This window comes from Homalodisca vitripennis, chromosome 1 (assembly GCF_021130785.1).
Source record: "Homalodisca vitripennis isolate AUS2020 chromosome 1, UT_GWSS_2.1, whole genome shotgun sequence".
Classification (NCBI taxonomy): domain Eukaryota; kingdom Metazoa; phylum Arthropoda; class Insecta; order Hemiptera; family Cicadellidae; genus Homalodisca; species Homalodisca vitripennis.
In genome coordinates, this window is record NC_060207.1 from 66,005,015 (window position 1) to 66,020,627 (window position 15,613).

General features: G+C 35.6%; 1 protein-coding gene across 4 annotated transcripts in view; it reads left to right on the plus strand.

Annotated features, from left to right (window-relative positions):
• The first annotated feature begins 11,271 nt into the window (after positions 1–11,271).
• The window catches only part of LOC124363608 (dnaJ homolog subfamily C member 5), a 110,317-nt gene continuing 105,975 nt past the window's right edge, over positions 11,272–15,613 (plus strand). For 2 of the 4 annotated variants that reach the window (XM_046818874.1, XM_046818881.1), the window contains exon 1: positions 11,274–11,505. In XM_046818874.1, coding sequence (XP_046674830.1) covers positions 11,486–11,505 — 20 coding nt within the window. In that variant the 5' untranslated portion in view covers positions 11,274–11,485. Of the gene's footprint in view, positions 11,506–15,613 lie in introns of all 4 variants that reach the window. The other 2 variants (XM_046818887.1, XM_046818868.1) reach the window with 2 other exon arrangements.

Genomic DNA, 15,613 nt, shown 5'->3' on the forward strand with positions numbered 1-15,613 from the left:
GCTACATTTTCTCAATTCTGCCCATTTTGAGTTACCAATATTTTACTGCAGAACTTAATAGCCTAAATTAGATTGAGAATTTTTCAAATCATAATAACCTACATATATATTGTAGTTAAAATTGTTGGTTTTTTAGTTTTAAGAAACATAAAAACTTTGTTGATTACGCCTGTTCCACAGTCATTAATCTTTTACTACCTGGCCATATTAGTGCTAAAGTTTTGTATTTTCAATCTATGTACCTATTATATTTTTTTTTGTTTACTTTGCTATCAATAATTTAATGACAAAGTTAGAAGGAAAAGAAAAAAGTTGATAGAAAAAGAATAATATTATGGAAGTTACTTTGTATTATAATACTAACTGCTTTTATTTTAAGGAGATAGTGATGCCAAAATAATTGAATAAATGTTCCTGACCTAATTTAACAAATGTGTGTTGCGCTTGTATGTGTAAAGCTAAAAATCAAGTGTTTACATAAAGATCTGTTACTGTTATGGTCAGAGATTCAGTACAGATAATTTCCACGTTGAAAACAAGCATAAATTCTGTTCAACGATTCCAAGACAGACATTGTTGTTTTAATGACATAGTTCCATATCCTGAGATATTACTCTTGGAGACCTTTGGAATCTGTTTTTGTAGCAATAGGCCTACAACATGATATTTTAAGTAGTTGGCTTTTACCAACAACACTAAAATGGAGTGATAATATGATAACTGACAGTAAAAAACATAATACTATGTTTAGTTCTGTAATTTTTTCTGTCAAGTTAGTAAGTGTAAGCTTTTCCAATAACAAAAGCTTTTCCTCCTTCAGTGAAAGGATTACTGACATTAGCCATGGTTAAGTGTTTTAATAGAAGAAACTCAATGTTTTGAGAAGTGGTATCCGCTCCCTTTTTCAGGTGTAAAATCTTAAAACGAGGTTTAAGTATGTAAAGAATAAATAACCTTGTAACAGTAAACCACTAAAGTCAAAGTAACAACAAAATGTACATTAAAATAAAACAGATGTGTGAGCTCTGCATCGTATAAGGAGAAGCACAAATTTAAAAAGTCATGACAGCATACATGACCACTATTGAGAGACATGTGGAATATGTACTGGAGCATCAAAAGAAATTTGAGTGCAAACAAGAATACCACTGTAAATTACTACAATTTACCTAAATTATACCAAGAAAAACTTCACTGTACATATCAGGGGTGCAATTGATACTTCTTTAAGTACCCTTCCAATCAGACATGGATAAGCAAGAGTTACACTAGACTTAACCATTTCTAGTGACTGTTCTAGGTCTAGTAAAATCTGTCCTGGAGCAGCAAGAAAGGATAGGTCAGAGATTGAGATTTTTCTAGATTAACATGATGATTATATTTTTTAAGCCTTATTCTGCCCATCCTTATAGCCCCACTGACCTGAACGAGGATCTTGTAAAACAGAATAAGGGGGAGAGTGATACAGTACAAGGTCAATGGTACTGATAAAAAGTACTAAGGTAACAGACAAGATTTAAACCTGCGCTATGTCTAGATTAGATCCAAAGTTTGGCTTGAACTGCTGGGCCGTCGGCACTCATTGCTGATAGTTCATATTTCAATATTCATGTATAGTTCCCGATGATGCAAAGCTTGTTTTGTTACATAAAACCATAGTAAAGAAGTCCTAGGGGAAAGTCCTGCTTTTCAGGTTAAAATACAAAAAGAAGACCATTTGCAGTTCAGGTATATAGAGTCTGTATTGAAGCAGCAAGACTCAATATAGCGCAAAGTTTGAGATTTCTTTAATTTACTGGTATGGAAAATACACCATTGATTATGTATAATTTTATACTACTAAGTGAAATAGATGGCAAGTGGTTACTTTAATAATAAAATGTTTTTATTGTATGAGTTAACTTGTAAACCTAAGGTAAAAGTGACGCAAACAAAAATGTATTATCAATTACATTCTCCCAACTCTGGATCAGTCCGAACTTTATAGCTCAATTAAGTTATTATTGTATTTTAAGAATTTGTAAAGAGCTGATACTACTGTATCGTGAGCAAACTTGCAGTTATAGCATATGGGTTGGTTGGACAATCAGCTGTGAACAATTCGTATGAAACATTAGTGCTTTAAACACGACTATAAGAAACGCTTGATGCATTTTATTCAGACCTTATTTTAATGAGAGACCTATCTCCTTTTACACCCTATTCTGCCCGTCTTCATGGACCACTGGCATGTGCGAGGATCTTATCAAACAGAATAAGGGTGAGAGACGATAAAATACAAGGTTAGTAATACTAATAAAAGGTGCTAGGGTCACAGGCAGGTATACTTGAACCAGTGCTATCTCTAACTTTGATCCAAAGTTCGGCGTCTGACACCGCATGGTAATTGACTGTTCCAATGCTTTTCCATGACTTGAATTGAAGGCAGAATACATGAAAAACAGTATTAAAGGTATTGTCTGACATAGAGCTAAGACTGTGGCGCTGAGGTTAATATTATTAAGCAAGTGGTTAATACAGCCACCAGACCTTAGACACTACCGTCTGAGTCTACAATAATAAGCAAGTTAAAATAGAAGAGCGCCAAAGTGATTCTGATTCAAGAAACTTCTTCATTTAAGTGAAGCTCGTTGTCTGCAGTTATTTATTGCCATGGTATATCTTTCTTCAGCAGGTGATGTACAGAATAGGTATAAATCTTTGATAATTATTATTAAACTACCTATTACTGTTTATAATTTTTAAAAAGCTCTTAACTCCCACATACTTGATGAAAGTGGTATAATTTTATTAGCACTTAGATGTTATTTCAGTTGGGTCACATCTAGTTGAATCAATTTTTTGTACCAAATGAACCACGCACTTTTCTAACAACCTGCATTTTGACTTTTGAATACGTATACGTAGTAACTGTAACTATTTCAATATATTTTTGTTAAGTTTTTAATGTGTTCACGTTAGTTTTGCCAGTTACAATACAATCATCTAAGAATACTGCAAACATCCAGACCCATTAAAACCTGCTCAATTTTGTCTTGAACATTTCTGGTGTATTATGAGGAATCATCAAAATCTATCTGTAAATAAGCATGTATGAGATCAGGAGTTGTGAATTCAATTCATCCCTCTAGTTTTATCACAATACCTTAAAAACGTGGTAGTGACTGCTGTGCAGGATTGGTAAAAGAATGTATAGTGGACTTGAAGTCACCACATATTCTAACTTTCCACGTAGTTTTAACAACGACAATAATAGGGGATGTCTAAGTAATACAGGGTGGGGCAGGGAAGTATCCCTAACTTTGAAGGTAAATTAAAAAAAAAAACGAAAAGTGTTAGAACAAAACTTTATTGTGGCATCAAAAGGGTACAGATGGAAGTTAATTCTTACTTTGTTTTAAACAATACATCATTCAAGTGATGTCCCTCATTGTCAACACACTGATCTAGTCTGGTTCTGAAGTTCTGCATAACTCTGCGAAGCATTTGTTGTGGAATGCGGGCAACTTCAACGCGAATTGCATCCTTCAAGTCTTGTAGGGTTCTGGGTCGATGTTTAAACACTTCACTCTTGAGGTATCCCCATAAAAAGTAATCACACGGAGTTAAATCCGGCGAGCGCGCAGGCCATGGAATGTCACCATACCGGGAGATTAATCGCCCGGGGAACATTTCCCTCAAAACAGCCATCGAATGTCTAGCAGTATGGGCTGTGGCACCATCCTGCTGAAACCACACTACTCCAAAATTATTCTGTTGCAATTGTGGTGCAAGAAATTGTTGGATCATGTTTACATACCGCTCGGAATTGATGGTAACACAACGATTGTCCTCCTCGAAGAAATAAGGCCCAATTATGCCTTCACTGCTGATTGCACACCAAACAGTCATTTTTTCACTGTGTAGAGGCCTCTCATGAACTACCCTAGGGTTTGCACCACTCCAATAACGCGTATTATGCTTATTAACAACTCCAGAAATGTGGAAGTGCGCTTCGTCACTAAACAAAACTCGTGCATCATGAGGCAAGTCAGCAATTAAAGTTTCACATGCCTGTACTCGTTGTTGCCATTCCTGTTGTGTGAGTTCTTGAACGATGACCATCTTGTATGGATGGAAGTGGAGTTCTTAGTGGAGAATACGACGCACAGTGCGATTAGACAATGCAAGGGCGGATGCATGCTTGCGGGCAGAACGCTTAGGAGACTGCAAGATCGATCTTCTGACACGGTCAATGTTTTCTGGAGTTCGGACAGTTCTCCGAGCCCCAACTCTCTTTTTCACTACACTACCACATGCACGGAAGTTTTCCACCCACAACAAAATGGATTTGCGGTCAGAAACAGGGTTGCGAGGGGGAATCCGATAACGAGTTCGCAGCGCACGCTGCACTGCAACAATAGACTTATCCTGAGAAAAATACGTCTCGACAGCAAAAGCGCGTTGCTCATTCGACCAAGCCATGTCTACAACTGACAGCGCTACTATCGGAAAATTCCGTGGCCACAGCGTCATTCGAACCTACCCCCACTCCTCCAACATGTCCCCACTACTCACAATGCCACCTCGAAAGTAGGGATGTTTCCCTGCCCCATCCTGTATGTTGTATGGTAGGATCCTGTTGTTCTAATACTCCTTCTTGAACTAGCCTGTTAATATCCTCTAGAACTGCTGACCGTAAAATATACTGGATTGGTCGAGTTTTCAAACTTTTGGGGTTGCATCAGGACCAAGTTAGAGCTGAACTTTAGAGCATTCGAAAATTCCAGGGTCGTCTGAAAATATATCAGAATAATTCGTCAGCATCGGAGTAATATCGTGTTTCTGCAACTGGTTCTGAGATGTTGCTGAGACATTGCACACCCAACATCCTACTGGTAAATGAAAGTCAAAAACTCAGTTCAGACAAGAAGGGAAATAGTAACTACGGGGGGGAAAATGATGTTATGTTAATTGCTTTTACAGTCACGATAGCTTTCCCTAAGGTTTTTACAATCTAATGTATGCCACCGAGTTAGATGATGAATGGAGAGATGGATCCAATTGGATACTAGACTTCCATGTTGACTACAGGCTGACTCTGACGCATCTGTATCATACACCATTTCTAAAAGTTCCTTGTTTAGTAAAAGGTCTATCATAACCACATTGACATATGTATTGCATGGAGAGATGCTACTTCGCTGATAATACTACGAGATGAAGATGATTGTTTCCAGCTCTCAAGTCATTGGTCTGATATTTGCCCTGAATCTTAGCTCTACCAAACTTGAAACAAACTTTAGCAATATGATTTTTACTTTTACTAAACGTCGAATTTCAGCGTCGTGAATGCTGCCTCCACACATGAAACAATGTTGTCCATGAACCAAAGTCAAAATATGTTATTTTTGATGCTGTGTGGCAACAATAGTGTAATTGTTCACGGGTTGAGATTCAGTTATAGATTTGTAAGTTTTGTCAGCACTTTCAAGTACATTCCAGACATTTCAACATCTTTCAGACAAGATTCAATTAATAATACCAAGCAGCAATTGATCTTGAAGACACTCTTATAAAGACACTACAAACTGGCAGTGTCCTTCAAGAGTGTCCTGCTAAGTGTTTATACAACGTTTCCTGAAACAGACAGCTGCACTCTCCTCCGTTCTGATGGAGATGCGTCATTTATCCAGCCAAGGAGAGAGCAGGTCCATCTGCTGCTGCATGACATTAGCAGCAAACATCGGTTGACAGCTTCTGCTCAGAAACATTGCATCGTCAAAATACATAGACAAGATTATTCCTGGGACAAGTGGTATTAAGGTAAATGAGGTACAGCAATGGGCCAGAATGCTACTCTAGGTAGCATGCCTCAATCGCTCTCTTCGTCGACAGTTCACCAACCATAGAGATATGGAAAGTACGCCCAGTGAGATAGGACCGGAGAAGATGGACTATGGACGGCGAACTTGAAAAATCCTATTTCCTTCACAATCCTTCCATCTTCAAAAACAAACTTAAAAAAGCAGTAGATATGTCATATGTAAGATATAGGATATTATAATTGTATGATTGCATGTTCTTAAATTGTAATAATAATTACAGAAGTAAAAAAAAAACATTAATTAAAGATATTTTAAATTGAGGAGGTTCTGATACATTAGATAACACTGACTTCTTGCCTAATAAATAGATTACTGGCTAAATACAAACAATAGTGATTAAACACAAAATCGACTTAGGTACAGAACAATTCAATTTGTTTTATCAGTATAATTGTATTTTATCATTTTGGAGTAAAATGTAGAATGTAAATATTCATGTTATTATACGATCACATGATTTTTGTAGAATAGTTATTGTGGGAAAACACACAGCTTTCATTTTTAGCTTCATTAAATGACTGGATCTTTTCCCGTATTTTATATTTTGTATGTGTATGAAAGAAACTTACTACACTCAACCATGTTGTCACTATTCAAACTGTTGCTTCATCAAAACTATGAAGATTTGAAAACCCGACAGATTAACGAGTAAATGATTGTTTACCAGAGCAGTCAGTTTTTCCCAAGTGCTTTAAAAAACACATTATTTGATTCACATGTTCGACTGTTATAACGATTTCGGACAATGAGCAGTTTGTAATTTTTAATGTTGGTAAATTTAAAAGGGATTAACAGATTTAAACGAGTTTGAACGAAATAAAAGGATATAAAGTATATATGAAGAAAACAGTATAGTTTCTGAATTAATATCTAATTCTAAAACTAAAAGTGTACCCTATCGTAATTTGCATTATTAAGATTAATGTTTTAAGAGGTTAAATGTAAGAAAGGACCATATGGTCCTAATTTCGCCTCAATAAAGAAGTGTTTCTTTCTTTCTTTCTTATCGTTGCATATGTTTTCATATAACTAGGGAAATAGTGTTTGGTATAAATACTCAATATTCACATGAGAATAGGCATATGTACTAGAACACTGCAATAAACACATTAATGTAACCACCATATAACAGAATATCACTTCTTTGTGTTGACTGCTCGTGACGATGCTCGACACTAATAATAATAATATCTTTATTGGAGTATTGTCCAAATTTAACATTGTATTGCAATTGTCAAATAATATCAGATAAAAATGCCATAATCTACGTAAACTCACCGACAGTCAAGCTTACATTAAATGTATTCTCCCCTACCACAGTCACACTCACTCCAGATCCAGCATTTTCAGAAATTCCAGCGGCTCATCATGGTCTCGTCGACCGAATAAAGTAATTGAGACACCAGAACATGCTTGAGACAAGTTTTGAACTAACTTTGACTGTTAGAAACTTTTATACTTTTAGGAAGCCTGTTAGTTTATCTAACGCCAACCTCTTGTGACAGATGTGATAACGATAGTCTGTGTTGCTGAGTTCGGAAATTGTCTCCACCTCTTGTTTCATAATGATCAACATCTCTGTTGCGAACTAAATTAAAACTTAATCGGCAGTATAGGGACAGCTCAAAATATTAGAAGTAGGGCAGAGTCACCAACCCCAGCTCTGTGAAAGATTTCCTGCGCGTCTTTATGTTTTAACTTATCAATGATTCTCACAAACTTTTTATAAAATTTGAAAACACGCTCCTTTTTGCTTTTTCCACAACTTCCCCACGGTCTCACCTAATATACAAAATGTGAGTGTTAGGCCATATTAGGTTATTTTAGGACTTCTGGAAAGTAGAATCTTGCTAGGCATACAAACCGAGGTAACTCTAGCACAGATGTTATCAATATGGTCATCCCATGGCAGTCTTTTATCAACTACACCACATCTCGAAAAACTTTGTGGAATTTGTTTCCTTTAAAGGACCTCATCAAGTACTGATCAGATACCGGGTACTTCCAGTTGAAAAAAACCCTCCATTATGACGCCGGCATATAGAAATAAAGAAACCGTTAATTCCCATATTCAGAAAAACAACAACTACAAAACTACCAATTGCCAACTCTAACATCCTTCCCCCACATAAAAGCTGTGTGCCAACAGCTACAATCACCATATCGCGGGTATTGCAACGAATATAACAAGCCTGGGCACCTCAGTTAGCGGCATATCTAAGCCTGGTGCCCGACTGCACAATATTGTGATGTATAAACAATAAAAGCAGGGGTCCGGATCCCGCAGCGAGTTGCTTATCGCCGGTATCAGTGTTTTAGCGACAACCGACCTTTATTATATTTACCGACCAGCGTAATATCGTAATCACTATCTGAAGAGTTACATTCAGGCCAGACCAGCTAACTGAGCTTGTCCTGATTACTCTACCGCACATGGTATGATCCTGATCATACCACCCCATCCATAATGAGATTGTGCTCGTGAATGCCTTCATTGAGGGGATTTTTGTACGTCACAACACCCGGGTGCTGAACCTTGACAGACTAAGCCAAAGATTCTTCACGAGGCACGGTGAACAACTGGCAATGCAGGACTAATGGCTGTTAGCTAGGATGATTGAGAGATATGAGTCATCCCTGGCACCTTCTCCTTCTGGACCTGAGAATCCTCCGTCACTACCACTCCTTGTGACAGCTTCCTCAATCACCGCCCGTAAATGAATACAGTGCCCCTGCCTTGACGTTTGCCGTGTGAAGCCGATTGCTGTACCTCAACAATTACTCAGTCATCGCCAACACTTCACATACGCGGAGGCCGGCCGTATGTCAAAGTGATAGTTTTAAAAGACAATCTCCTGAGTAAAAATAAAACTCAGTTTAACAACAACTCAGGAGTAACTCCAGGTCCAGTAACAAAAGAGGAAAACATTTTCCAAAATGTCACAAAATTCAAATTTTCCATCTAAAAAATTTAATGAATTTACTAAAATACACAAATTGCAGCAAACAAAATTGATGAACTGCGGTTTGACATAACTCTCCATTTTGCAAGCAACTCAACACAAGATCTTGACACCTCATCATTCATGGAATTGGATTCATGCATTCAGTCTTTCGCTGAAATAGATTTAAAAACTAGCCAGTCAAAATCCAATGTTATCAACTTCTGCCTACGGCCGCCTGATTATGTATTGTACCCTGCTGTCTTTTTGATTCGATCTTTTCTAGCTAACAAAGCCGTACTGTAATTTGATTCTGGGAGAAATTACAATTACAAAATTATAACTTTTACTCAATTACATTGGTCCTTGCTTTGCGTTTACTTAAAAGTAAATTACGAATGAACAAATTTTACTGAAGAAATGTCAAAACCTGACTTTTTAGAAGATAAATTCAATTTAACGATGCCAAACGAGAAAACATAAGTGCAACGATATATGGAACAATGATAGTTGCTGATTTACAAGACATTTAGCAAGATTTTATTCCAGACTTTTTATTTCTTATTTCAGTTATTTCAAACAGATAATTTCATTTTTAGAATATAATAACAATGAAAATGGAGTAACTATTTCGGAAATACAATATTGTCGTGAAAATGATACTGACCAAATGATAGAAACTAATATAAACGGTAATAATTAATATGTCTAAATATTTCTTACTTAATATTTAGAAGTCAGTGACCATTGCAATATATTACATGTAAAAATCTTCAAAATTTTTTAAATTAATAGAAAATATACAACTTTTTATATTAAAGTATTGAGTGTCTCATTATTTAAAAAAATAAACATTTAATAATTTAAGGTTCCTTTTTTAGAATATATATTCACAGCCCGTTGTAAGAAGTAGTCACTTTTGTCGGTTAGACCCGCAACTGCCTTTCCATTTTTTGTAAGGTCTTTGTACACAGAACACCCTTTGCAGTTAGCATAAGTTTCCGGTGTTGTATGTGGCTGGGGACGTATTTGAGTCATGAACTTGTCCACGTTTACCACAATGAAACGGGAGTTTGCTGTACGTTTTTATGTATCCATATTATTGAAAACGTACTAAACAATTTCTTTTTTTAGGCGTGAGAGGTCAACATTAATGCGAACATTAAGCAAATATTGCACTTCAAACATGTTTTTATAGACATATTAGGCTCAAGATCTATGTAGCACGTGAGTGGTTCTTTAACATTGAAAGGCATACTATTGACTATATTCCCACCTTTAAATGTCCATGTTTTCTACTTCAAGTGATTTTTTAATTCCAGTGATGTCAACAGAGCGATAGACATTTCTATGTCAAAATGAGGTAAAGTCGATAAAGAAGAGGATCAAAATGAACTCTTTGCATAATTTAAGAACCACAGACACGAAGACTACAAAATCAAGTGTAATCTAGCTGAAAGGGTGTTTTTATTGTGTTATCAGGTGCGCAATTGAGTGCACTGCGATGTTTTAGACACGAATCCAAAACACGGTGTAGCAAACCTAATTTGTAACACAAAACGTGGCTATGTTGGGAAGGGTTGATTCATTGTGAATGTTCAGCTATATATCAGACTATGGAGTTCAGCTCAATTACGTGGACTCCAGATTCTAGGAGTCAAATCTGTGACAGCGTCAGATTTCAGACGCTGCACTGAGCGGAAGGTGAAATACTCAGTAGCTGTACTCAACATTCACATTGAATCAACCCTTGTCACCATAGATACTCCATGTGTACGAATAGAAAGCACTCTTAATTGTTGTTATCAAAGTAGGCTACATGTACACTGCAGTTTGTTTGCTCATATTTATTACTCTTTCCAAAGCAACGTAAGACTTTACTAGGTCTACTTTGTTATTACAAAATCTACATTTTGAGTCCACTTCATCATAGTTTATTTTACATTACCAATCTTAAAGTCACATATATTTTTCGGTGCCTACGTTGAGGGTTAAGTAAGCGTCTAAATCAGTATTTATTAACTATAGAGATACTGTATTTATTATATACGGATTATTTTAGGATTTTGGAAGATTATTCTTAGGAAACGAGCAAAAACTGGGAAGTCCTCCGGAGGAAACAGCGATAATGCTCTTCTAATGAATTCATTGAAATTATAATAATTAAATTTATATCTTTTTAAAATAAAATACAGAATATTGAATTTTGTAGTAAAGTAAGACTGCTATTAAATCGTACGTTATAATTGTACAATAGACTATATTATTTTATAAGTAATTTTCTATAGCATGATAGTATACGAATAAAGTGTGTAAGCTTTCATAAAAACCGTTAAAATTTCTCATTTAATATTAAAGATGAGATTAAATAGCTATTGAATTATATATTTCCATCACTTATCATATGATAAAATATATTGACATTTCATTGGCCGTCTGCTTTATGTGGTGGCGGTCCTGCAACAAACGAGTAGTTTTATTCTGTAATCCGTATTCTGTTCTATAGTCTGGTCTGGTTTGTCAAATAATCGGAATTTTAATGGTGTGTTTTTCATCGGGTACAAAATTATAAAAATTGTGACGTGTACGAAATGTTGTAGCACTTACTACTTTGATTAGTGGTTAGGTTATTGTTATTTCTAGATAATTAACTTCAGCGATACAAATTCAACGAAAATGGAGAAGAGAAAATTATCGTAAGTACAGTTCAAATTTATTGAATCTGTTCATATTATTTCAAGCAAATTAGGTGACTTTACCGTTTAATACTCTAGGACGTTGATTTGTATGCTGATAATGGTAATACAAACAAGATTTGAGATCCTAAGTACATTAATATTGAATAATTTTAAATGCGGCACTATCTATCCAACCGACGGAATGGGAGAATGGATCAATGAATCATTTCATGAACCATACTTTCTTAATAGATGTAGAGCTACCATTATATTGTGGAGTAGATATCATTCTATGAAATTAATTGTATGCCTTTAGTGTAACTATTCATAGTTTTTTTTTAATCTAGTACTGAATGTGTGTTTAACAACAAACTTGTTGTGACAATATGTTACAAGTTATGTAATTTCTGATCCAAAGATGCCCAGGAATTAATTGTTTATTTTCATAATCATTGTTGTTTTACGTTTTTATCAACATGAATCTAAAATAAAAAGTTCTATAGCACTGTTCATTTAGGTCAATATAGTCAGGTTCAATTTCCATATAACTTTCAACAAGATATAGGCTAACTTTTAGTTATTTTGTTATGCTTCTTAGTATTAGGACTAGGCTACTTATTAGTAGTTCACCGGTGATCTTGATCTTCCATATTTCAATGATGTTTTAGCTGTTGTAGATCCCAATTATTTTAGTGGGCTACTTCGGTTGATATCTTTTTAATTATTTTCTCTATATATGATAAAATACTTTTTAATTATATTTTCAATAGGCTATGTACAGTCATAATTAAATATTTTGACGATTTTGAACAAAACAACTTAATCATAATTGTAAGGGGATTGTAGGCAGACGTAGTTGGGAAAAGTTGAGATTAATATTCCGAAAGCTAACCTCTACATCTGTTGTACTTATCTGTTTATAGATGTACTAACCTTTAACCCTCCAGTACGCGCGTGGCCCTCTGTAACACAAATAGGCGCATGGGCTACGTCTGTAGCCCATTGCTATTTTTTTTTTTTTTTATGAAAGTACCTTTAAATAGTTTTGTATTTTCTTTACCATGCAATTGATCTCACACTATTTTCGTATGATTTCATATCATTTTTGGTCAAATAAATTTTTAAATAGTTTACAAAAAAAATTTAACAGAAAAACCTTACTATGGCTAAATATTTTATAATAAATATTTAAAAACTTCATTGATTGAAAACTTGAAATTTTTCAGGACAACTAATAACTTTGACATAATATTAATTTGATAGATAATTTTATTATAAACACACAAACATAAATAATATACAGTAATTGTTCAGTTTATGATAGTAAACAATGCTTTAACCAAAACCTTACAATAATTGAGCAAGGCAATGCCTGTAAATAAAATGTCATAACTTTGTGAAAATAATTTTTATAATTCTAAGTGTACTGAAATTTACAATAATAAAACCACCTTTAATAAAAATAAACACACTTTAATAATTGTTAGTTTACCTAGCCCCTTCTTTTTATAAAATACTACATAATTATATGTGATAGGTTACACTAATGCAGTAGCCAAACCTTGATGATAGGCTAAAATATTTGTATGAGTATCATTTAGAAATATTGTATATCCATGTAACTATAACATGTAACACACCCAAAATTTTATATGAGTACCATAATTATACAATAACATAGAAACAAAAATCTTAAAAACATGTTGCACAAATAACTGAAGAGTGCTCACCACACATCTTGTGGCCACATTTTTCACAGTTTTTTCTCGTTGACTTGTCTCTTGCCCTTGGACAGATGTAGCAGCGGTCAACTCTGTTGTCCTGGTTATGTATAGGTTGTACCTGTGCGTTGTCTTCAAGTCCTAGGAGCGCCAGTCCTCTCTTCTTCATTTGCACAGGAATTGTCGCACTCTGCATTCTGTTGGCGATTTGCGGTTTGATCAGTTCCCAGGCAACATGTTGAATGAAGACTCTTCTCAGCATATATTTTTCTTCGGGATTGTTGAACTTATAATTGCAAAGGGCGTTTATTCCTGAGATGTTTATCAAGTCAAAAAACACCACCATTGGCCACCGTCGAGTGTTACGAGCAACATCGTACTTGGAACACATTTGATCTACAACATCAACACCTATTTTTGTCTTGTTGTAGAAACTTACAAACGGGCGGCGAGACTCTGCAATCACGTTATCTACTAGACCACTCGACTTTGACCTCTGTCTGAGGATGGGGAGGGGTTTGCGATAAGACAATTCCTGTTTTATATTGACGAAATATTGTTCTACGCTAATCTAGTAATCAGTAGAAGCAAAATGTCAAATAACGATTCATGTCTGGGTGTGGTCGGTATAATCCCAAAGTACCCTTTTTTCTGCTGCTGCCTAATGTCCCTGAAAGTAGTAGAATGCCAATAAAGGCACGAATCACAACCTCACTTGTGTTTCTGGCATCTCTATCACGATCAAATTTGACCCTCACAAGATCAATGTATGTGTTAGTAGAAGTAACTATTGTACTAATTACAGTGTTATCCATAAACAAATTGAAGCAGTCTAATTCGGAAGTTTTACCTCTAGCTTCTCCCTTTGGTCCAGGTAGGCGAATCACCAGATTGTCAGATCTTGTACGCACATTCCTGGGTTGTTGAGGAGTTTTCTTCCACTTCATAACATTTTTATGTTTGTCCAGCACCATGTACAGATTAGCCAATGGAATAGTATCATCAAGTTCAGAATCATCACTTGGTTCCAAACTCATGTTATCCTCGGTTTGGTTTATCTGTACGTCCTCAGTGTCAGAAAAGTGTTCCTCCACTTCAACATTATCTTCTTCGCCGTCATCACTGTCGTTTTCCACATAATCATCTTCGTCAGAACTATCAGCAGTCAACAAATCATGAATCAAAGCGTTGTCACACAAACGTTGACGTTTCGCCATTACGTAACGGGAATAGGCGCGCGGTATACAACTGTAGCCCACTACACTTTGTTTCGACTCAGCCCACGAACCAGGCCATGCACCCGCTGACTAATGCACTGACTGGGTGGCTGGGGAGCCAGTTTGAAGGTACCTAACCCCTCACCACCCCCACCGCGAGGGACAAAGAGCTACAGTGAAAACAATAGCCGTGGTCTACCCTGGTAGCCTGTGCGCCTACTGGAGGGTTAAACTGTAATGTAAATTGTTTATTCAGATATGGAGTGTAAGATACAAAATGTCACAACATGCCTTCTTTCTCCTTGAGACCAAAGTAAACTTCATTATATGTTCCTTCTTCCATAATGAATCGAAAAATTCTCGATGAGTCATACTTCATATTACCCAATCGTCCCCAAATAGGCCTAGACGCACGAATGGTTTTTGAATACTAAAACGTTCTTTTAGTTTTTGTTTTCATTGATTGTCGTAATAGCCTAACTTGTATTTTTTAAAGTCTGTTCTTTTTAACCCTTTTACTGCCGACGTGCGCGATTGCGCACGCTGCCGTTTGTGCGAAAATCGCCAACGTGCGCTATAAAAGCCGTCTCGTATTTGTTTTATACTGGTTTTCAATGTTGTCCAAATGCATCGAAATTCAGCTGTGTTATTCATTACTATATGGACAACACACAGAAAACAGGTTTTATAATCTATGGAAGCCATTTTTGTTACTGAACTTCTTTGGTTATAACTCGAGTTTGGTTTGATGAGGTTATGGTCGATCTCATTAGTTGTGAGTTCCACTTGTGTTGTTTCGTGTTTTACACTTTATTTGACATTTATATTTGTAAATCTACATATTTTTACGATTAATAAAATGAGTACTGGAGGGAAGAGGAAGAGAACCAGGACTGTCTGCAAAAACTGTAAAAAAGGTGTTCATCCCACAAGTTTTGGGGAACACAAGTGCTAATCAGCAGGCCTATGAACCTAAAAATGTATATATATTTTTGTAAATATTGATCAAAGTGTCTTTTAACTTTAATTTTCTATTATGTATTATATTTTCATATCAATGGACAGTGATTTATGTATTATAAAGTGATTTATGTATTATAAAGTGATTTATGTATTATAAAGCGATATAGTGTAAAGTTATGTATCAATAAACGTGTTATCTTGAAATTCGAGGATATTGCACCAATT